The sequence below is a fragment of the Cyprinus carpio genome, chromosome B5 (genome assembly GCF_018340385.1).
Source record: "Cyprinus carpio isolate SPL01 chromosome B5, ASM1834038v1, whole genome shotgun sequence".
NCBI lineage: Eukaryota > Metazoa > Chordata > Actinopteri > Cypriniformes > Cyprinidae > Cyprinus > Cyprinus carpio.
This window is the reverse complement of record NC_056601.1, coordinates 5,828,625-5,851,759: the sequence shown is the minus strand read 5'-3', so window position 1 is coordinate 5,851,759 and position 23,135 is coordinate 5,828,625. Positions and strand designations below refer to the sequence as shown.

The following is a 23,135-nucleotide window of genomic DNA, read 5'->3' as shown; positions in this document are numbered from 1 at the left end:
TAATCAGTCTTGTGTTCCAGTAAAAATATCAAAACTTCCTTAAAACAGGTAAAATTATTTTAGAAACAAAAGTGTGTAAGATTAGAAAATAGTTTTATTTAACCCTTTTGCAACTGTTCTAATTATAAACATAAACCTCAATACATTTGTTTAGATTTACGCTTAAATCATTTTAAAAATTGCCAATGAATAAAAAAAAATAATATATTTCATGAGAGCAAGTCTTATTATCTTACGCAGTAATCTTATGAAATAAATTGACTTTGGCAGCAGAATTGTATAAGACTTTTGCCAGTGAAGTAAGAAGAACATGCTTCAAGATACATTCTCTTATTATCTTACAAAAACAATTAAAATAAATGGATAGGATGCTTAGTTTAGTTTTGTTTTGTTTGTTACTTAAAAAAACACAAAACGAAGACTTGAAGACAAAAATACTAAATTAGATTTTGCACTCATGCAGAGTTTCAGGGCCTCGCATACTATAATATTTTTATTTTTTATATTTAAACATAAAAATATATGTTGAACAATGTTTACACTATTAGTATAGGTACACACATGAAGTAATAAAAGAATATAAAATTTGAAATGGAAAACTGACTTCCCTTATCGCAAAAGTAAATGTTGTTTCACCTTGAGCAGCTCTTTACTATATATATATATATATATTCAGTCAGTAAAAACTGCAAATAGAGATTAGAGAACGAAACAGGATGTGAACAAGACGAGCTCCCTGGAAACTGAGTCTACTTCCAGGTTAGAGGTTAAACTGTGCTGCTCGTCTCATCAAAGGCAGGAACTGACTTCCTTCGGCTGCTGCAACTCCTCAAATCTGAAAAGCCAAACATAATATACTCAATTGTGATGCATATTCATAATTTATCACAGAGAGATGCTTTTCTTAAGATCCGAAATGAAATTTGTGGATTGCACATGAATAATTTGTTTTGATTTGATGTGGTTCTTGGAGAGGACGAAGACGAATAAAAAAAAAGCACCTTTGAAATATCAAACAAATGTGGCGGAGTGGTTTTCGTTTGTTTGTTTATTTTTTATCCCTGTACTTCTGAAGCAAAGCCTCCCTCTTGATACAAACAACAGGCATCTCATATGTCTTCCATGAGACAGTAATTAATATCTAATCAAAGACAACACTCTCTAACGCACAAAGAACTATTAAATATGTAATCAAAGAGAACACTCCACATGCCACAAAGGAAACCACGCCCCTCTTCTGCATGCCTTTGCTGTCATGGAAATGAAATCATTTCTGCCTCATTAGAATTTTTTTCTAAACCTTCAGGCTTAATTAGAGGGCTTTTCCTGTTCATTTTGAAGTTTGCTCTTTTCAAACGAACTATCAAATCACTTCTAAAGTTGGAAACATGGAGGTATGCCATGTGGACGTATTTGCGAGAGCTGCCACTGCAGGGAATGAAAAATAGAAGAGTACTGAAAGTTCAACCCTCAGCCTGGGACATGAGTGTTACCTCACCTGAGAGACCGAGCTTCTTGCAGCAGGAGTTGCAGGTGTGCTTGAGAACAAAGCTCTGGATTGCATCATCACCCAAATTGGCAGGTCCAAACGCCATCTCTCCGGAGGAGCTACAACAGGAGCAAACTTTACTTAGAAGCAGCGTAAACAAGCGTGTTGAGAAGTAAAAATCTTAGCAAATACATTGAATAGTTTTGGATGCTACACATTTGTTGTGCCTATTTACCTTTTATCATCAACTCTGATCAGAGAGGGGTCTGTGAGGTCCGCTCCCACACCTTCAGCCAAAAATAAAAAATCAATTCATCACCTTTCAAACAATTATAATAAATACAGGCTCTTAGAGTAAGCCTATCTTATACCTTGTAGATCCAGCACTAGCAGTTCCCTGTTGGTGTACTCGTACGTCCAGTGAGAGAACGCTAGTATTGCTTCTTCCAGACCAGAGGAGGGCAGGATCTCCTCTCCTGTATTATTGTTGTATTTCCTGAAATGACCGCTCATGTTCTTCTCAACAGTCAACCACTGGCCGTCAGAGCGCCAGTGCAGCAAGGAGACATCCAGAAACCTGCACACATACACGTGCTTCGATTTAAGTATGCTTAGTCATCAACTTCTTGCCATCATAATAACACAGAAAGGATTGATAATGCTGACCTAGGACTGTAGGGCACACTGCTGGGTTTGATTTGATTGAATCGCTGCATGAGTTTCTGTGCTGCTCTCTGTTGTTGGATTTCCTGCAAGGTGAAAAGAAATTAGTCAACAGAGAAGCAGAGAGAATAATAATGAATAATAAAACCTGCAAAGTGATGTATAATAATAAATACATATATATAAAACTACTGTCAAAAGTTTGGAATTTGATCAAACAATACAGTAAAAATAGTATTATTGTGAAATATTACTACAGTTTAAAAGAATTGATTTCCATTTTAATATATTTTAAAATGTAACTGGCATAACAATTTGCCTTCTGAATTGCAGTGATGTCGCATGATCTTTCAGAGATCTTTCAAATGTGCTGATTTGATGCTTGGTTATTATCGATTTCTTAAAGTAGCTTATTAGAATTATTTCTGAATGATCATGTGACACTCTCTTCCATCACAGGCATAAATGAAAATTCAGTTCTTTTAAATTGTAATAATATTTATATTACTATTTGACCATCTTTGGTGAGCATATGAGACTTTAGAAAAGTTTGACCAGTTTTAATTGTTTGTGTGTGTGTGTGTGTGTGTGAGTGTGTGTGTATATATATATATATATATATATATATATATATATATATATATATAATATATATATATATATATATATATATATATATATATCTATATATATATATATATATATATATATATATATATATAGATATATATATATATACACACCTAATTAAAACATCTGCTGTATATAATAAGTGTAAAAATGTAAATAACTAAATTTACATGCATCAATTGAAGAAATGTACAGTTAATTTATTTAAAATGTAAAAACTGTACCCGCAGACAGAGATGAAGTGAAGTGCTGATTGGGAACACTTTCTGCCAGATGCGAACTACCTCTGGCCTGAAGGCTTTCACCACATATACTGATCCCAGCTTTAACACATCACCCTCAGCCCAGGTACACACCACCTTGGTGGCCCTGCGCAGACCCCCATCCAGCACCTCCTGGTGGGCTAAAGGCTGAAGAACAGCTGTGCGTCCGTGCTGAATCCAGGTGGATATTTTAGAGGACTGATCTTTAAGTGAAGACCCTGCTTCTGTCTCCTCAAGTGTATAAATACAGACCTCAACACCACCTGCACAGACCAGATGACATTAATGTAAATAAATAAATCTGGCTAACGCTGGTTTAAAAAAACTATGGTTTGATTGTTTACCCAATAATGACACAGGGGTGAATGGTATAGAGTGAGCAAGTCTCATAAGGTTGTTCCTCTCCATTGCTGAAAGAAAAAAAACACCAAAGACCAAAAGTGATCCATCATATCCACAGAATAATAAAACAAAATATTTGAGGTTATAAAGTCAATAATTACTCACCTGAGTAATGCTGGCCTAAATCTTCAGTCAACTTAAATGTAGAGCTCTTTACTAACATTACACATAGACAGAGCACACCAAAATCAATCCCATGCAATTTACTCACAACATAAACAGAATTCCCATAAAAGTACAAGTAACTTACCTTCTTGTGTCATGCTGCTTACCCTACAAGAAGTAGAAAAATTAGGTGAACAGTTAGAAATATTTCTTCTTAATAATTAACATGTCTCATCAAATCAAAAACTGAACTTACGAGGGTCTTTGACTGATAGACTTGGCCCAGCTGCGTAGAAGTGGCTGCCCGGGGGTCACAGTGTTCTGAGTTCAGAGGTCATAACATTTAGCCCATCAAATGTGTCACAAACAGGAAAGAAATCACCTTCATGATGTGAGCACTACAGGTGAACTATGATAGGCCTTACCAGCCATGATGGGGCCAATTTCGTGAAATCCACTTGGTCAACATCTAATAAATAGAATGAAAAATTATCCCAGTGTCATTTTGCAGGTTGGTGTGATTTCATTTCAGGTAACAATTCCAGAAATAAGCTAAACTGTATCTAATGTAACTAATTTAGACACAAATTCTTAAGTAGATTGCTCAATGGCTTAATATTTAGCAATACTTAACTACTATATATATATATATATATATATATATATATATATATCAGATACATTTGCTTGCAATGCAAAATGAGATTACATAAAAAGTCTTGTTTTATAAGAAACTGATCAAAATGAAGCAAGTTTATGATTAAAACAAGCACAAATATATGGCAATGAGCTCAGAAATATCAACTTAATTCAAAGGGAAAACAAGTTTCCATACCCCATTAACAGATATTTGTTCTTGTTTTAAACATAACCTCACTTAATTGATCTGATCTCATTTCATTTTCCATCTCAAGTAAATGAATCTTGATTCAAGGACATTAAGATATTTGTTTTGGAAAACAAAACAAAAATGAGGAAGATACAAATTTTTTGCAGCGCATGCAAAATTCACTAGCGTGACTGTGTTAATTTAAGACTTTCTGCTCCAATTTAAGAGCCTTTTTAGCCCTTAAATAGTGGAGGCCCTGGAGGGGGCACATTAAAACTGTTTAAGACCTTTTTTAGACACGCAGTAACTGTACATTTTGGCATCAAAAAATTTTAAACATACTCAGCTGGGTAAGACTGACTGAGGTTCTGAATCGCCGGTCAAACAGGCCTTTTACTTTCCTCCTCATTTTTCTGCGTGGGTCATGCTCATGCATGCATCCCCGTGTTTCGTCAAGTTTTACCTAAGAGACAGTGGCATTACTTAACCATATGTTTATGACTAGGTCTGACTGCTTGAAATGAAACAGACATAGCAGGTTGGCTTACATTCTCAGGGGTTCCTGCTCTGGTCTTTATGGACTTTCTCCCAAATGACCTTTGTCTCTTAAAGATCTTAGATAACCCTAGAGTCACATACATTAATGGATTAATTAACACAAACTGAGATTGACATATAGTGTGTGGTTTTTATGGCTTGCATCCATAATACCTCTCTGGTCATGGCTGTGTTGGGGAGGCACCAGAAATGTCTGTCTGCCGTGCTCTGATGTCGAGGCATCAGGCATGGCCATAGTCTCCATGCTGGCTGAGAGCGAGTGGCTCTGCTCCAAATCAAAGGCCCATTTCCTGCCTAAAAGTCCTTGAGGTCTTGTGACGTGTCCAGCATCATCAAGCCTGTAGAATGCCGGATTTCTGATCCCCACTGATCGATCCCCATCACTGTGGGAATCTGTAAGCAGGAATGTATGGCTGGAGGATCTGGACATTGCATGCAAGTTGTCCTCATCATCCTCTTCCTCCATAGACTCCTCATGGTTGGGTTGAAGCTGTAAGTCTCTCATCAGAGACATGGTGGGAGAACTGGCACGTGATGGTTCCCCAGATCCATACATTCCCTTCTCCCTCCGTCCAACGTATAGGTGAGGTAAAGAGAGATGGCATACACCTTCTCTTGAATCGCCACGCTGTAGGGGCCACCTAAAACTACAATCTTCTTCTTCTGGGCTTGCCGACATGAATTTGCTCCTGTTCTCAAAGGGTCCAACACTCGTCCCCGGTGGCAGCTCCAGGGAAGGACGCTGCCGGCCAGGCCCCAAGCCTCTGAGTAAGGAAGGTGGCATACTGCGGTAGTGCTTTGGAGACGGAAGTGCTTGGCTGGGGGCGACACTTCCACCAATGCGGAGACAGCAGCTATGGGACACTTGCTCATGGCGGCATGCAATTGGCTGGCTCTGACCAAGACGGGCCACCTCTTGCTGCTGGTTGTCTGTGGCTAAGAGGAAGTTTAGAGTGTCCACTGCTAAAGCAGACAAGTCCTGCAACTGACCCAAGTGACTGTCTAAAGTGCGCATATTGTCCTGGATGATACTGATCTTCTCAGCAACCTCAACTAATATCCCGGCCATCTCTTCAGCCCTAGAAACAAACACCACAGACAAACTTGAGTTCATTCCATTTATTTCAGGTAAACCAAATCATTTTAAATGGAAATTCAGATGTATAGCTTTATTTACAAAGTTCAATCAACTGATAGATGAACTAAAAACAAATGATGCAATTTCCTGCGGCATCCAAATGAGATTTGGGAGATGCACTCACTTGTCAGCTGCAGAGCGAATCTGGTTGATTTGACTCCCTTGTTGACTCTCCTTTTTGTCTCTGAAATATCCAGCGACACACTTTTCTTCAAACTCATGCAACTTCTTCAGATCATCAGGGGCCAGGAGTAATTCTGTACGCACACCAGCAATACACTTAAATATATAATAATACTGTGTATAAAAAAGGAATTTAAGAAACAGCAGTATGCGCTTTTTTTTTATTGGATCAATCATAAATGTACATTAATTTTTATACAATAATTTTTTTCGAAACTGTAAATGTAAAACATTAATGTTGTCACATTTTGTCAGTATTCAACAATAGTGCAAATCGCTAATTGCAATTGAATTGGACTGAATTGTGAAAATTTAGCTTGTGTGTAAAATGTGTGCAAATAGAATCAAACATAATTTCTAACCAGCCATGTACACCACTAGTAAACAGATCTGTTTCTCAGTCAAATTCAGACAGGATCACAATAATCATGCAGTGAAGAATACTAAGCTAATACTAAGCTAATAATATTAATATTTTAATTTAATAGTATAATAATTTAATATTTTTAATGTTTATTGAATATTTGATTTTAGATTTTAGCTGTTAGATAATATAAAAGGCATGTTGCAACACTTATCGTACAAAATAACTGAACACTACATGTCACTGTTTAAATTTAATCGGTTCACATTTACATGAATATTTTTTAAATCTTTTGAAATAAAGATGTTTCTTACTTTTTTTGAAGAAACTTAAACTCATAAAGAACTATAAACTGGTATTGGTATCCTTTTTTTGTATTGTAACAATCCTGCCGAGTCAATTATGTAAGACATGTCAGTTTTGTAAGACATAAGACAGAGAGCTATGATGGTTCATAAACAATTCACACACTTACTCAGACCAGTTCTTCCCCGTTTGGATGCCTTTCTGTGCTTTTGCCACATTGAGCTGAGACACAATGTTACATGACTGAGAAGGATGAGAGGGGGCGGCAGCCATGGCTTCTCCTGATATGTCATGATGTAACGATAGCGGTTGTATTTCCACAGCTTACGGGATATGGAGCTCATGTCAAAGTAAACATTGCTGTGAAGTAAATAATAATGCAAAGTAGGTTAAACCATCACAGAGCAACCAAGACTCAACAATACATCAACAATCTGCAACAATCTTCCACTCTGGATGTCAAGGGACATATTAGTCCAACAACTCAGACCAAACTATCATCACGCCAGTAAACAAATGAAAACATGTGCGCGAATGACACTTATGCCAAGTCATAAAAACAAAGATAATATGCATACTTGAAGAATGCAATAAGTACATTAACCATGATAATGTACTGAACAAAAAGGTAGACGGCCTGCAGGAAGGGGGTGAGGAAAGCTCCAGAGACACAGGTTTCAGGATTACTACATGCTGTCAAAACAAGAAGGGATGATCACAAATAGTTGTTATAACAAAAATGTTATTTACAATATCATAGATAATATATGATAGAGTAGATCATATACAAGATGTGAAGAGTGAACCAAAAACCTGAAAACCAAATATTAAGAGATGAGGTTTGTTCACATCAGATGAACTGACCAGACTGAACGGTGTCCTTTTGTTGTACTCACCATCAATCTCTCCAGCATACACCTCCCCAAAGATCATCCAGTAGGGCTGAAAAACTACATCTCTGAGGAGATTCCAGGACGGATCCTCATTAGGAGACAGAATGGACTTCCTGGACGTGCCGAAACTGACCAACACAATTGCCATAATAACTACGATATAGAACATGTTGCTCATCTGTGGGAGAATATGTACACATTTTAAATTATATTATATATTTTTGTGAAATGTATCACATTATTAAAAACCAACTGATCTTATGAAAAACCTAACAACAGCAAATGCTGCATGTAGACAGTAATTATGTATTGATGCATTTCAAATACACACCATTTTGGTGATCATGGTCAGGTAGGGTCCTGCATGCTGATTGACAGCAAAAAGGTCCAGAAGCCTGACAGACCAGAATATGAAATCCAAAGAGTAGACAATGTGACTGGCTAAGCGTGTTTCTTGATGCCACCGCAGGGAGACCCCGACCAGGAACAGGAGGATGCCCATGAAGTCATTGATATTCCAGTACTCACTGAACCACACCTTCAACTTCTTAGTGAACTTCCTGGGCTCTAAAACCAACACCTAGAAAACACATGGTACCCATGTGTACCCAGCACTCTCAATACAATATTTTTAAAGCCCCCGTGAACTAGAAGTTGCTGCCGACTTTATTTAATAGAGGGCGTGGCAATCCTCCTCTCTGTCTCTGTGTCTAAAGATTACCAAAACAGTTTTTTTCAGCGGATTAACTTGCATGGATTAATTGTTCACATCAAGACTAGCAATATGCACTAATAAAGTAAAAAAAAGTCAATTTTGATTTCATGCAGACTTTAATAAAGCAATCAGTGGCTCTGAACTAGTGGGTTGTGAACCAGAATTAAGTAGCAGGCTTGTTCTGAAAGGCTCATGAACAGCAGAGAAAAATGTTAAATGCAAATAATAAAATGTAGCTAACTATTTAAAAGATTAAACACTTCCCATATCTGTTGTCATTTAGGACAAATACGATACATGAAATTAAAAAGTATAGTACTGTGGAACAAATTCATCTGTCACTTGTTAAAACCTAGTTAAATTAGAGATACTGTAGGAAAGGATAGAATACATACTTGAACATCAGGAACCAAAATTTATATGTAAATGAAAATAATATATTATACTCCAAAGTATGTTGAAAATATTGTATATTGAAATAATTGGATTGTAATTTACAACAATATTCTAAGTAAATTCTGTTACTATGGAACACCAAATAAATAAATAAAGGCTGTTCAAACAAATGTATTTTATGTTATTTTATGTCTTGAATCATTATGAGTTGTATGTAGTCACTTATGCATTAGACTGCTTTTAAATATTAGCAATATCTTGTTGCTGGTTTAAAGGAGAGGACAAAAATGCTTTTTGTTTTAAGTGTTACACTTAATTGTTCTAAAAAAAATTTATACTGTTATTTAGAGATTTTTAAACCAATAAACAATCACTCAAACATTTATTCAATGGCAGAAGTCTGTTAATAATTCCCACAAATGCACTGCTGCTGGGTTCATAGATAACAGAAGATGGGGAGTCAAACAGTGGCCTTCTCAGGGTCAAGCTTGAGAATAGCCTAATCAGAAAGCGATAGCACCTTACTGAAGACCTTTGGAATCCAGCTTGGTAAAGATAAGACTTTTCAAAGACATGCTTCCTTTAATTGCCCTGAACAGCTTCAAAGGGCACTGAGCCAACTTTTCACAGACAAAAGGAGACATTGATGATCTCATACTGTATATTTCTTGTAACTGCTGGAGAGGGGTGTGGTTTCAAGGGCACTCACCTCTCGAGCTTTCTCCACTGCCATGGTCAGGATGTAAGTTATGACCAAGCACTCCTGAATGTTGGGTTTCTCATCCAGCCTCACCAGCACAGTATAAGAGAACAGCATGAGGAAACCCAAAAACGCCATCTGTGTGGACAAATCAAATCTTCAGAGATGCAAGGTTGAAAAGAGAGGCAGCTGGAGCGAGAGGGTGTAAAAGAATCGGAAGGTGAGAGAGAAGGGGAAATCTTAAGGGGAAACCTACTGTGTGAAACCAGAATTTGACCACTGGAGCCGTATAGAAGTCATACACCTTTCTGGTCCAGGGACAAAGACACCTGCTCCCTCTCTCCTCATCACCCTGAATCTAAAAAAGTAAATTATTAATTTTTTAATTAATCATTATAATTTTGTTAGAATAGAAGTCCACTCAACAACTACAACACAGATAAATAATATATTTGGAATCGACCCGACTTTACAGAGTCAGCATTTAAAGCATCAGATGACAAAATTGCATCACATGTTTAAAAGAGAAAGTTTTCATCTGTTGATGCAGATACTAATGTAGTTATCTTTGTATTTATCATTCTTGGTGTGAATGGCCCTCTGGTGAATTGGTTCAGTCTATTTAGACAGGCAATTGATTCACCAATTCGTGTCCCTGCACAGAAATCCTTGCTGTCCATTTTATGCCTTATAGAATATCTATATAGAATATAGAAAAGAATATAAAATACGTATATACTTAAAGGTGCTGTATGTAAGATTTTGACTCTTCTAAAGCATAAAAATACCATAATATGTTTGCAGGTATTATAGAAACATGCTAAGTTAACATACTTGTTTATCTGAAAAACAAAGCTACAGTCAGTTATTCTCCTTTGAAAATGTGCGTTCCTGCCCTCTCCAAAATTTTGAATTTGGACTGCAATACCTAGTTCAACCAATCAGTGTCAATCCTACATACAGCACCTTTAAATAAAATATATATAAAATATACATATAACAACATATACAAAGTTTCCCAGGAAAATGCAATGCTTTTGCGTGAAAATGCAAATGTTTAGCCAACGAATGCACAATTTCTTAAAGGAAAGCAATGCTTTTTGGGGGGAGGCAATACTTTTCCAAGACAACACAAAAGCATTTTTCCTCCAATCTCATATTTTTCCATCACCATGTCCAGTGGGGCTCTATTGATAGCTGCCTATTGTAGCTACTAGCCATAAACAAAGGACTGTGGTCAGTTTGAATCAGTCCAACAAACTAAATGGGCTTACATGCTACAAACACATAATTATAGTGTAGTGTGTTAGCAGAGCAGTGAATGTTTGTTACTGTGTGTGTAGTGTCTGTCTAAATTCCTTACTGTATTTGCTGCCCCTTCTTGCTCTGATGCCCCAGGGCTTCCTGGGTCCCACCCAAACTGCAAGGCTTCCTGGGGCTGAGGAACATGGGACATCTCTGCCTGACTCTTAAACTCTAGCATCTGAATGGCCACAGGCATCAGGATACTGGCAATAATCTGGGGAGAAAGGATATGGTTTTGGACAACAACAAAAAAACACAAATCTGGGTCACAAATGTCCTGTTAACCTGTTAGCCAGCACCCCGCATTATGGGACTCACAGCTGAAAGTACCCTACCTAACTTAAAATTGCAACAGTTCCTTACTTCGGTGTGTTTCACACACATTTTGGTGTCTTTGGAAAGAATACCATTTGGGCTTTACTTTTCATCATCCAGAGTTAATAATGCTCAAAAAGGTTAAAATTTATAGATGCCTTGAAAACAATTGTACCACACTGAATTTTGTATTTCATATAAAAATACATGAAATCAGTCCTGGAGCTATCTAGAAAAGTAATGGGTTGAAAGACACATGTCTCATGAGTTTCTATTTCAAATCTGAAGAAGATACCATGAAAAATGAAATTCTGCAACCATTTTTCTGATACTATCTCTAGTGCACCCCCCCCCCAATATAAAAATATTTACCAAATGTATTGAAGGGTTCTACAAAATATTTTAGTCATTAAACATACCACCTCATAGTTTTTCAATTATAAAACAATAGACAGAATCTTAGACATCTTATAACTGATTTATTTGAGCAGTAGCAAAATACAATAAAAATAATTTGAGTACTAAAAATAAATAAGAAAAATAATAAAGAATTAACTATATTAAATGTCAAAACAAAAACATGAAAAGAGTTAAATCACACGGCTGTCAGCTTCAAAAATATGTTTGAAATATAAGATATTTGTGTAATTTCTGTTTTACTTCTGGGAAAGTTGAAGGATGAGTCATTTCTTATTTTTATTTTTACCTCTTTGTTATGTACTGTATTTACAGCAGAGAATGACAAGGAATTTCTGCAGTGAAAGAGGAGAATGGGATCGGAACATGCTGCAGGTAAGACTTAAACCTGGATTTTTCATGTAAGCACCACAGTCCAATGTGTCTGGATGCAACTGTGCTAATGATAGCATGCATAAGTAGGGTGACCATATGCACCGTTCATATGGGACATGTCCCGGCCAGGATTTTAATATTGCCTAAAATATCCAGGTTTTGGCTGTTTGCAGGTCAATCGTTGTGCGACATTCATGAGAGCTAGAGAGCAGAGCAGACGGCTCCTTATGCTTTCGGATCGCTCTCGCACCTACTTTGCTGTCTTTTTTGGAGCAGTGACACTTCAAGTCAAACGAATGAACGGACACGTGCGCATATTTGCATCGCTTTGATTGTTCCCTGTAGATCTCACCTTCTCACGTGCAGCCCCACGATTGGTCGATTATGTATAATACCTGCATGTTATTGGTCAAACTGCTTTGGATGTTTTAGGCAATATTAAAATCCTGGCCGGGACGTGTCCCGTATGAACGGCACATATGGTCACACTATGCATAAGTAATTTACGCATTCATATTTTAAAAATATGATTATATTCCTGATCAAATAAATCTGCTATGTATTTTAAAGTTGAGGCGGCCCATCCACAGGTCTGTGAGGAGCATCTGAGTGCAGTTGTGAGCCACAAAGGGCCTGAGTCTTGAGGAGACGGCCATTTGCAGACAGGTGAAGTTACTCCAGTCCTTCATCTCCCAGGTCAGCAGCTTCATCGCCATGCGTTCGTTCTCTCTGAAAGCCTGATCCAAGAGATCCACAGCCAACTGTCCGAACTCTCTGAAAGATCAATGCAATGCAATACATTGCATTGTTTTACCAACTTTTTTTTTAGCACTAGACAAGTTCCAATTTCTTTCAAGTTTCAGTTACTTCTAATCCAATGAAATCTTTACACCTTTAGCAACATTTAGCTACGGAGGCCCAGTAGTGCACAGTAGTGCCCAGTTTACAATCTTTAGCAACATTTAGCTATGGAGGCCCTGTAGTGCACAGTAGTGCCCAGTTTACAATCTTTAGCAACATTTAGCTACGGAGGCCCAATCGAGCACAACACAACGAAATCTCCACAACACAACAAATTTGACACAACACAACACATAAAACTAATTTCATTGTGCTAATTTTGCTGTGTTGTGGTAATTTTGTTTGTGTTGCACTAATATTGTTGTGTTGATGCTAATTTCTATTGTGTTGTGCTAACTTAGTTGTTGCGACTATTTTCTGTTGTGTTGAGGCTTGTTTCCATTATGTTGTGCCAATTTTGTTGTGTTGTGGCTTGCTTCCATTGTGTTGCGACTTGTTTCCGTTGTGTTGTGGCTTGTTTCCGTTGTGTTGTGGCTTGTTTCTAGTGCTGTCAAACAATTAATTGGAATTAATCGCATCCAAAATACACACATATACTGTATATGTTTTGAAAATATTTACATGTATTTACCTGAATATATTAACATTCATATATTATATATAAATATATAAACATATTTTTTCTTAAATATACATGCATGTGTGTGTATTTATATATACATAATAAATATACACAGTACAGATACATATATTATGTGAACAAAAACTTTTATTTTGGATGCGATTAATCGTGATTAATCGTTTGACAGCACTACTTGCTTCTATTGTGTTGCAGCTTGTTTCTATTATGCTGTGCTAATTTCATTGTCTTGTGGCTTGTTTTCATTTTGTTGTGCTAATTTTATTACATTGTGGCTTGTTTCCATTGCGTTGTGGCTTGTTTCCACTGTGTTGCGGTTTGTTTCCGTTGTGTTGTGCTAATTTTGTTGTGACTTGTTTCCATTGTGTTGTGCTAATTTCGTTGTGTTGTGACTTGTTTCCATTGTGTTGCGACTTGTTTCTGTTGTTTTGCGACTTGTTTCCGTTGTTTTGCGACTTGTTTCCATTGTGTTGTGGCTTGTTTCCATTGTGCTGTGCTAATTTTGTTGTCTTGTGGCTTGTTTCAGTTGTGTTGTGCTAATTTCGTTGTGTCGTGACTTGTTTCTATTGTATTGTGGCTTGTTTTTGTTGTGTTGCGGCTTGCTTCTGTTGTTTTGCAAATTGTTTCCAATGTGTTGTGGCTTGTTTCCATTCTGTTATGCTAATTTTGTTGTGTTGCGACTTGATTCCATTGTGTTGCGGCTTGTTTCTGTTGTTTTGTGACTTGTTTCCATTGTGTTGTGGCTTGTTTCTGTTGTGTTATGACTTGTTTTGTTGTTTCCATTGTATTTCTGTTTTGTTGCGTCTTGTTTCTGTTGTGTTGCGGCTTGTTTTCATTGTGTTGTGCAAATTTTTCATTGTGTCGTGGTTTGTATCCATTGTGTTTTGACTGGTTTCCATTGTGTTTCGGCACGTTTCTGTTGTGTTGCGTGTAGTTTCCATTGAGTTGTGGAGATTTTATTGTGCTGTGCACTATTGGGCCACCGTATTTAGCAGATGTTGTCTATATTGAAAACTTTAGAGTGAGGAAAAACACAAACTGACAGAGAGTTCTTCTTCAGTTCCTCGGCCACACTGTCACCCATATTGCTCTCTCTGGCTTCCACCACCATAGCACGGTAAAGCTTGCAGGCCACAACCGCCCTGGCCATAGCCTGCTCTCCATGCTGCCACAGAAACATCGCCATCTCTTGCCGATGCTTGAGCACTGCCCACACAAACAGGTCGTTAAAAGTGCATAAAAACTCGGGACTTGAGGATGTCTTCACGTCCTGAGGCGCAACCTCCTGCAAAGACACAATTCTGTGTGTTTTTAATAAACGGAATGATTGTGAATGTATTCATAAGCATATGACTCAATATTGCAGCTGTGAACAGAATGGAGATGTTGAGAGAACCTGGTGTCTGCATGGCTGAGCAGTTCTGTGGAAATGGGAGCGAGATGAGGTGGTCTCTGGAGCTGCTTTCCTGACTTTGCTGAAAGGGCTGGATGTCTCCTTACCACCCTCCTATCCCAGATCAAAAAAGCTAATTAAATTTAAGTTCAATAATGTCTACAAGAAATGGAAACTCACTTTCAAAACACTGAAATGCATGGATTATTGGAAAAGAAAGCAGACCTTAGCTGGGTTATGAATGCGACTGTACATGGCTCTGAAGCTCTTGCGTGTATATGTGCTTCGATAAGCTCCGCCAATTAGGTATTCAATCACCATTCCAATGTCGATTAAAGATATCCTATAAACAGCAGGCAGACGAGTCTACAAAAACACAGAAAATGCTTATGGAAACAGTATTTCAGGTCAAGGACCCCTTGGTGGATTGATAAACTGAGCATTTTAAACCTGACCTATAATAAGGATTTATAATATAGAATACATTTTGGGGTCAGTTAAGTTTTAGTTTGGAGTCAGAGTAAGATTATTTTAATTTTTTTTTTTTTTAAATAAGTCGCCAATGCTCACAAAGGCTGTATTTTGTATTTTTTTTTAAAAAAAAGCAAAAAGAGTAACGTTGTAAATACAGTAAACTTGTAATATTGTTACAATTATAAATAACTGTTTCCTATTTTAACATATTTGAAATTGTAAGAGAATTACTCTAGTCTTTACTCTAGTGTCAGGTGATCCTTTAGAAATCATTTGAAAATGCTTATTTGGTGCTCAGTGAATTAAATTAATTAATTAATGTCAATACTGTATTTCTGTTTAATGGATCCACAAAAATTCAAACAATAATTGTCTGACTTGCTGTTGACAACCAACACAACGAAGAACCGAAATAACTTCAAGGTTGCACTTCACACAAACCTGTTTGGCATCCTCAATGATGTGTCGAAGAAAATGATCAGAGGAGCCTTTATGCTGAAAAATACAAATGATTTATCATGAGAAGGATCAGAGATATTCGCTTATTTCAGAGACAAAAGTGGTAAATGGGCATTACTATATTGTAGAGCTGTTCCAGGCGAGAAATGGTCAAGAAGCGTCTCATGGTCATGCCGTTCTCAATCAGAAGCTTCACAAAACTGACACGATCCATTATCAATGCATCCAACATGGTCTGCTCCAGAGATCCCACCTACCAAATCCAGCACTGGATTATACACATCTGCTCTAACTCATAAAATCCTGGCTGTAAAATCATAACTGTACCTGCCATTGTTGTCCGTACACCAGAATGCTGTCCTTTGCCACATCAGCTCTGTCCCAGGCCAATGTGATATTTAGCTGCCCCTCAGGGGAAGCTCTGGTACCTGTATTTTCATTTATGGATGAACATCCACACTAATCCAATGTTTAATTAGTATGATAACAATATTACATACCTCTCAGTGATGTAGTCAGGATCGCAACATCTGCCTCTTGAAGGTCCTCAGATTCAGAGTCAAAAATGGTGATCTAAAATGAAAAATCGTCGAAGTATGACCTCATTTAAAAAGGAAAATTAATTTTAACCAACACAGATGGCCAGCATTAAAACAGATTTGTAAACTAGTGGCACTGCTGTGGTGTCATGTTCAATATAGCCAGCCGTTATTTATTTTGTTTGGTATTAGTATGAAACCACCAGCATCCCGTGCCAATATATAAATGCATGTAACTCTACAAGACACCCAGAGGAGATGTTCTTCTCTTAACATGCCTTTGGCATTTCGTCTTCACACGAGTGATTCATACCCAATCAAAGAATCTGTATGCCTGGGGACCAAATTAATCCCTTCTACTCGATTAATATGGAAATACGTTTCATGCGCCATCATTCCAATTATTCTGTTCTCTCTCAATTTAGAAGCTCAGAGATGTGGGATGGGTGTGGTAAACTACAACATTCCGTTTGATGGAGGCTTAGCATCAGAGCTTTTCGGCGTAGTGACAGAGACCGATACACAGCAGGCATCTTATCACACAAAACAACCAGTGTTTACCGCCAAGTAGGAGGAGAGAGGAAGAAGAGGAAACAGCCAGAGAAATTCAGAAGGGGATTTGAATATGTTGCACTAGGTTCACAGCTTAGAGGACAAGAACTTCGCTGATGAGTGAGGAGTTTGAGATTAAGTTAGGACTGACTGGTATTTCCTGAACTGACAATTAGAATCTGCAAGCTGATCTGTATCTCCTGAAACCAAGAGAGTGGAAATGTCTTTTAACCATTTTAATATTAGTTTCCGTTTTGGTTTTAGTAAATTATAATAACCCTGGTGAGCACATGATTAAAGAGATCAAGTCATTCGTCATCATCTATCCAGAAAATGTTCAGTCACTCATAATAAATAAATAAACACTGACATTTGAAATGACTTTGATATGAATCTTCTTAAGTATATGGCTAGGCACCAAAAATAAAATTAAATTAAATTAATAATTATTTTTGTTTGTAGAGTGATACAAGAGACATGAAACTAGCAGAGCTATGTAGGAAACCAGTTGTTTGTGACAATGGTCAATGACACTGTTTAGCAGCCATTATACAAAAATGTATCATAATTGACCAATCAGGGTCATGTGTTCCAATGAGATGTAACATAAGGTTATTTAACTTACAAGCTCTCTATATTCCATGCATTCCATGAGTATGCTGAGAAGTTCAGAGGCCTCTTGTTTGTCCATAACAAACATTTCCTGAATCCTCAGCAGGACATCCTCCTTAATATCCGAGTCCAACTTTCTGTGACATACATACAGAAACAGGTCAGACTATTCAATGTAACAGAACCCAAACTTTATTTAAATTCGTATACACTTATGTGAGACATGCCTTTCTACAGCCGTTTGTTTGTGTATTAAAGCCAGCAGGTCTGCAGCTCTGCCTGTTCCCTCAAACACCAGCACAGGCACAGGTGAACTTCTGCGCACATACTCCAGCACCACTGAGAGGACGGCAGGACCCCCTTCTACTACGACACACACTAAAGGCACATGCTGAGGCAGCCCTAAAATCAATACACATGCATATAGATATATACACATCAGACATGCACATATATTTTAACTCAAAAGATATTTGACATTGGTAAGAAATCACTTACTAGGGTGGATTTTCTGAAAGTGTATATGCCTTTCTAGCTTTTTCCTCAAGTCTATTTGACAACCTGATTTGCCCATGGTTCCATCATCAGCTAACAGGAAGTGTGAATGCATGCTGTTCAGACTGGCACGTTTACTCAGAGGATTACCTAGAGCCTGGTAGTGCCTCAAAACCTAGGATAATAAACCCCAAAATCAGTATAGCAGAACCGAAACAAAATAAAATAACATAACGCACAAAATAAACCAGTACAAATAATAATTGAACAAATTAACAATTACAAATTGTCAATGTCACAGATTTACTGCAGTGGTCCAGAAATGCATAATCTTAAATGCATTATTTGTTTTATATCATTACATTTCTTTGTTTTGAATTTCTCAAAATCTAGGTTTAAATGATTTTGAATTTTGATTTTGAATTCCCCTTTATCTCAGATCCTACTGTACATTTCAAAATAATTCAATAGCGTAGTGTTGAAATGTAGAACTCACATCCCGGCCAATAAGGTCACTGTTATTCTCAATAATGCCCCAGGGTGTGATCCCGACAACATTCCTCTTCCTCAGGTCATGTGACCCATACACTTTTACAGCATCACCAACATACTTAGACACCCCTGAATACAATGAGAAAGAAGATCCAGTGTTGTTACTGTAACTAAAAGTAAAAATGTTTTTGGTAATTGAAATATAAAGCTGAAATAAAATAAAATCTAAATATAAGATGAAAACTTTAACTTAAGATACTTAACTGAAATGAAAAAAATACTGCCTTGGCAAGTAAGTGAAATCAATAATTTTTTTTAAGTAGCAAAAATACTGAAATATAGATATATTTAAAAAAAAATAATAATAATAATAATAAAAATGAAAAAAACGAAAACTTAAAATATAAAAACAAAAGCCAATTTAAAATATGAATAAATACTACAATAGGATATAAATAATACTTAAATAACATTGATAATGTCATAATGATATGATGTGTACTGTGCTTCACTAGAAAACAGTGTGATAGCAAAAACAAGACTTTTAATGTACTGTATATGTATCCAGCCACAAACACAAACCCGTATTGATCCCGTCAGTCAGTATCCATGCTCCAGTGCTCTCTGCAGCTATGATGAGCCCTGTGCTGAAAGCCTGGCACACCCGTGGAGACAGATTGAAGTTGTCTGTCCCTCCATGCACAGAGATCACCAACTTGGGCATCTCCATGTGCCATTCTCTCAGCATCAGTTGGAGCAGGAGCTCTGGTGGAGTGTCACAGGAAAGACGCACATACTATAGAGAAAACAGCACTTTACTGTATGAACTATGCACAATTCTATATATTATAAATAACCTGATAAGTTTTTCCTCCTTGTAAGCACCAACCTTGGCATGACTTGTGCGCTTTGTGCTGCCCTGAAAGTCCAGTGATCCGAAAGCATCAGTTGGGCTGACGCTGGTGTGTTGCAGCACTGACCACTCCTCCTCATCAGGACCAGGGCCATGTCCCAGCAAGCCAGAGTACGGACCCACATGCTCCGCGATCAGCCTCCCACAGCAACATCTGAGGAAAGAGATGAAATGAGCAAAGCTGAATGAGAATAGAAGAGAGATAAAAGGTATGGAAATTTTTTCCATCACGGAATTTTAAAAAAATGAGGTAATTGTGACTTTTTTATGACACAATTAAGACTCAGATTCTTGCAATTCTGACTTTTTTCTCAGAATTCTGAGTTTACATATTGCAATTCTGTTTTTTCCCCCACGATGGTTAAAAAAGTAAAAAAGGTAACTGCAACAAGTCTGATTTCTTTTTTTTTTTTCAGAATTGCAAGAATTATGAGATACAAACTTTTTAAACCTCTTTTTTTCAGTCACGATTACTCAATATGGAGTTAAAAATTATTTTATAGAGATCACACTCACAAAGAGCAACATCTATGCAATGAAATATTTTATGTCCGAGTGACTGACTAGAAGACATTTAACTATTTAACTGATAATCAAATCCTCAGATTTTACCTAGAATTCCCATGACTTTTAAAGACTAGAATACCACAGTTTAAAAATTTCCATGACTGTGAGCTTTATATACAAAAATGATTAAAATGAGAAAACATATTCATAGTAATAAATAGAGGATGAATGTACTGATGATCAAAACATAATACCTTACTAAGCTTTGGCACACTTGACACACTGGATAACACCTGCAAATAAGCAAAAGCTGCAATTCATATGGGTGCTTTAAGACAAAATGAATAACCTCAGAAGCGCCTGATAAACTCACATTATCATTGCTAAAAGATTATATGCAGATATGACGACCAAGATTATTAAGCACACCTGTGATGATCACGTGAGGCTGGCAGAAATTTCACACATTCTCTCTTGGAAAAAGTGGCCTGGATCCAACTGCGTCTAGACTGAAGGGAAAACAGCTGTAGTATAAGCTTTGTTTTACTATAGGCCTACTTTAATGAGCCGAGATAACTACCACATTAGAAGCACTGCTGTTATTGTTACTTAAAACTAAATGTCTTTTTTGTTAATTGGTATATAGATTTATAGATATATAGATAATTTTAATAAATACAATATTATTATATAAATAATGCTAAAATAACCCAGATGTGGTCATAAAGAATTACAGATACACATAAACTTTCTTAGGGCATCTTTTACACATTTGAGTTAAGGCTGCCATGAATGTGTGCATCTGTGCCTGCTCAAAATATGTAAAGAGGTAATGCCATAAAAGCCAGATTAAATTATGACCCACTTTAGCTTATAATATCAACATATACAGTTATAACTGCTGTGTAAGTGCATTTATGACACCTATAAGCAGCATTAAACAGTTTATGTAAAGACATCTAAATAGAAGCCAATTCAGAAGCACCTATATGCCACCTTTTTACAGCCTACATACACTCCTATTGTGTGTGTGTGTGTGTGTGTGTGTGTGTGTGTGTGTGTGTGTGTGTGTGTGTGTGTGTGTGTGTGTGTAATGCAACATACCATTTCTCCTCAAATCTCCTTCACAGCTGAGTGAGTCAGTCATGAATACTTTCAGAGAGCCTTTTTAGCCTTGCAGATTTTGCAGATTAAAAAAAAAAAATACAATGCATTGGTGTGAGGTGGAAAATTACGTCTATATACATCCTTTTCCGGGAATTATTAGGTGAAATACAAGACACGGATGAGAAACAATATTCCTAACTTAAAATAACGACATCTAGCCGACCAAACAAATAAAAGGGTGGAGGGCGTCCTCACCCAAAATAGAGACTGAAACATACAGTACTTTCACTTACTGTATTATAACCTGAAGAGCCACATCTGTCCAGAAATAGTAGATAAGTGCATTTGAAGAAAGCAAACTGCTATAACCACGCATTTAAAACAACAGTGCTGTGTGGAATGGGGAATGAGATAACTCAAACACAAGTTTTAACATGTCTTGGAGTAAAGCCCTGTAGGATACAACTTTCCGTTTCATACAGCAAGGCAGCTACTAACTTATACCATACGCTGACGCTCTGCATAGCTGTTTAATTACCTGTGAAATAGCGTTGTTTTCCCAGTCATGTTTTCCAAAAATTCAGCGGATTCTTATTCCTTAAGAATTAAACGCGCATAATAGAATAGATGCGATCAGCTAGGAAGTGGGTGGTCTCTTCCAAGGGCTGTAAAGTGTCGAGTGTGGACACGCAACTGGAACTTTGATGCGAACTTGTTTCGTTCTGGGAAGCTCGTGCTTATTCAAGAGACCAATAGTAGTTGCATAACACATGTAACTTCATTCTTCACATTCTTCCTGTGTTCATTTCGAAATGTTTCTAAGATGCTATGAGATTCAAGTGTATTTTTTCTAGCTTAAAGTGTTATTTGACTTGGTTTCAAAAGCAGCGAAGCGAAAGGGGAAAATAATGTTCGTAAATGACTAACTTAATGAGCGCGTGCGGTTAAAGGAGGTTAAGGAGGAGCGCAAATAATGAAAAGACTGACGTTCAGTCAGACCTCAATCACGAGATCCCATCTCTACAAACAAACAATGTTTAGTTATGAAAAATTTTAATTGCTGCATAAAAATCAGAAAACATAGCTGCAAATAGCAGTTGATGGGTTTATTTGCACATAAGCTCACGATTCCTCGCATTTAAAATAAAACTGCAACTGGTAATGTACTGTTAACACCATTTCGAGGCATTTATATTTCGAGATGCATTAGTTTGTTATATCGCCTCCTTCAGTCAAAAACCGGATGTAACATTACATGCTTGCGACAGGCCCACCTTGTTTACTGACAATTTGATGTTGTTAATCTTATCTAATATCTTATGAAATTGGATTGGCTGATGGCTGACATTACTTTTAAATATGTAGTTGTCCTCATGTATCAGTTTACATCAAACACGTGGCATTAAAAAAAATATATTTGCAGTACGTCTATTATGCCAATAGTTGCCAACATATTTACATTTTTATTTACTTATCCCATTCAAGAATTGTAACAAAAATAGTTTGCCATACCTCAAACAGATTTTCACTCAAAAGTAATGCATAAAAAAAAAAAACTATCAGTTTATCCACTTTATATATCAGTAACCTTCTATAATGGCAAATATACGAATTACATTAAAATATTTAATAATATAAACAAAAATTCTAGCTTGTCATCAGAGATGTGGAGCTTGATTCTCACATGCTTCCATTTCACCCAAAAAAAAAAAAAATAAATACATTTTGTCTTCGTTGTACTTGAGGTTAAAGCACGTCTCTGAAGTGCCGAGTTGTTTCATTAGATTAAGTACTAACAAGACTGCACGTTATTTTCTTTTTTCATGTACATCCCAGTTCCACATATTCCCAGAGGAGAACCCAAATAGGACAAAGTATTAAAACTTGGCTTACCAATGCAGCATATTACTTTCATGCTTACTTTAGCTTAGCAGATGAGCAGGACTATCTCGATATACTGATCACTGGCGATGTAATCTCCTGATAAAGATGGCATTTTCTCAGCCCTTATTCCCTCCTAGACCAAAGGTCATGAGCACCTGACACAACAGCGTGGAAACAGGTATGTTTCATTTCCTTTGGGTGAGGAATGGGGAGAGAAAACA

The 23,135-nt window shown here is 37.0% G+C and overlaps 1 protein-coding gene across 4 annotated transcripts; it reads right to left on the bottom strand.

The window, feature by feature from the left end:
* Positions 1–465: 465 nt before the first annotated feature.
* LOC109083816 (transient receptor potential cation channel subfamily M member 6-like) lies at positions 466–22,173 on the bottom strand. Of its 4 annotated transcripts, XM_042723866.1 has the most exons (40): positions 21,569–22,155; positions 21,028–21,096; positions 20,353–20,432; positions 20,178–20,216; positions 19,393–19,570; positions 19,086–19,299; positions 18,508–18,632; positions 18,015–18,186; positions 17,744–17,918; positions 17,530–17,653; positions 16,314–16,386; positions 16,141–16,241; positions 15,932–16,066; positions 15,796–15,849; positions 15,106–15,246; positions 14,884–14,994; positions 14,531–14,772; positions 12,594–12,820; positions 10,998–11,155; positions 9,891–9,992; positions 9,644–9,772; positions 8,155–8,403; positions 7,827–8,001; positions 7,509–7,623; positions 7,100–7,290; positions 6,202–6,334; positions 5,093–6,018; positions 4,930–5,006; positions 4,724–4,844; positions 3,978–4,021; positions 3,809–3,873; positions 3,698–3,720; positions 3,553–3,603; positions 3,390–3,455; positions 3,007–3,308; positions 2,156–2,238; positions 1,861–2,066; positions 1,725–1,776; positions 1,499–1,608; positions 466–835 (listed from the first exon to the last, which is right to left on the bottom strand). In XM_042723866.1, the coding sequence occupies exons 2-40, from the start codon at positions 21,028–21,030 to the stop codon at positions 768–770; spliced, it is 5,640 nt and encodes a 1,879-aa protein (XP_042579800.1). In that variant the 5' UTR covers positions 21,031–21,096; positions 21,569–22,155; the 3' UTR covers positions 466–767. The 4 variants fall into 4 exon arrangements, with proteins under 4 accessions (XP_042579800.1, XP_042579797.1, XP_042579798.1 ...); XM_042723863.1 differs by lacking the exons at positions 466–835; positions 1,499–1,608; positions 1,725–1,776; ... (17 more) ...; positions 9,891–9,992; positions 10,998–11,155 and having other exon boundaries at positions 12,620–12,820; positions 14,527–14,772; positions 21,569–22,173; XM_042723864.1 differs by lacking the exons at positions 466–835; positions 1,499–1,608; positions 1,725–1,776; ... (17 more) ...; positions 9,891–9,992; positions 10,998–11,155 and having other exon boundaries at positions 12,681–12,820; positions 14,531–14,693; positions 21,569–22,168.
* Between the last annotated feature and the right edge of the window lie 962 nt (positions 22,174–23,135).

What these genes read in the sequence shown, in the direction of transcription:
- LOC109083816 (XM_042723866.1), bottom strand. An exon ending in GTGACCTTATTGGCCGGGAT is followed by an intron (nt 18,187 to 18,507) that starts GTGAGTTCTACA and finishes TTATTATCCTAG; the next exon opens with GTTTTGAGGCACTACCAGGC. An exon ending in CTTTCAGAAAATCCACCCTA is followed by an intron (nt 17,919 to 18,014) that starts GTAAGTGATTTC and finishes TATTGATTTTAG; the next exon opens with GGCTGCCTCAGCATGTGCCT.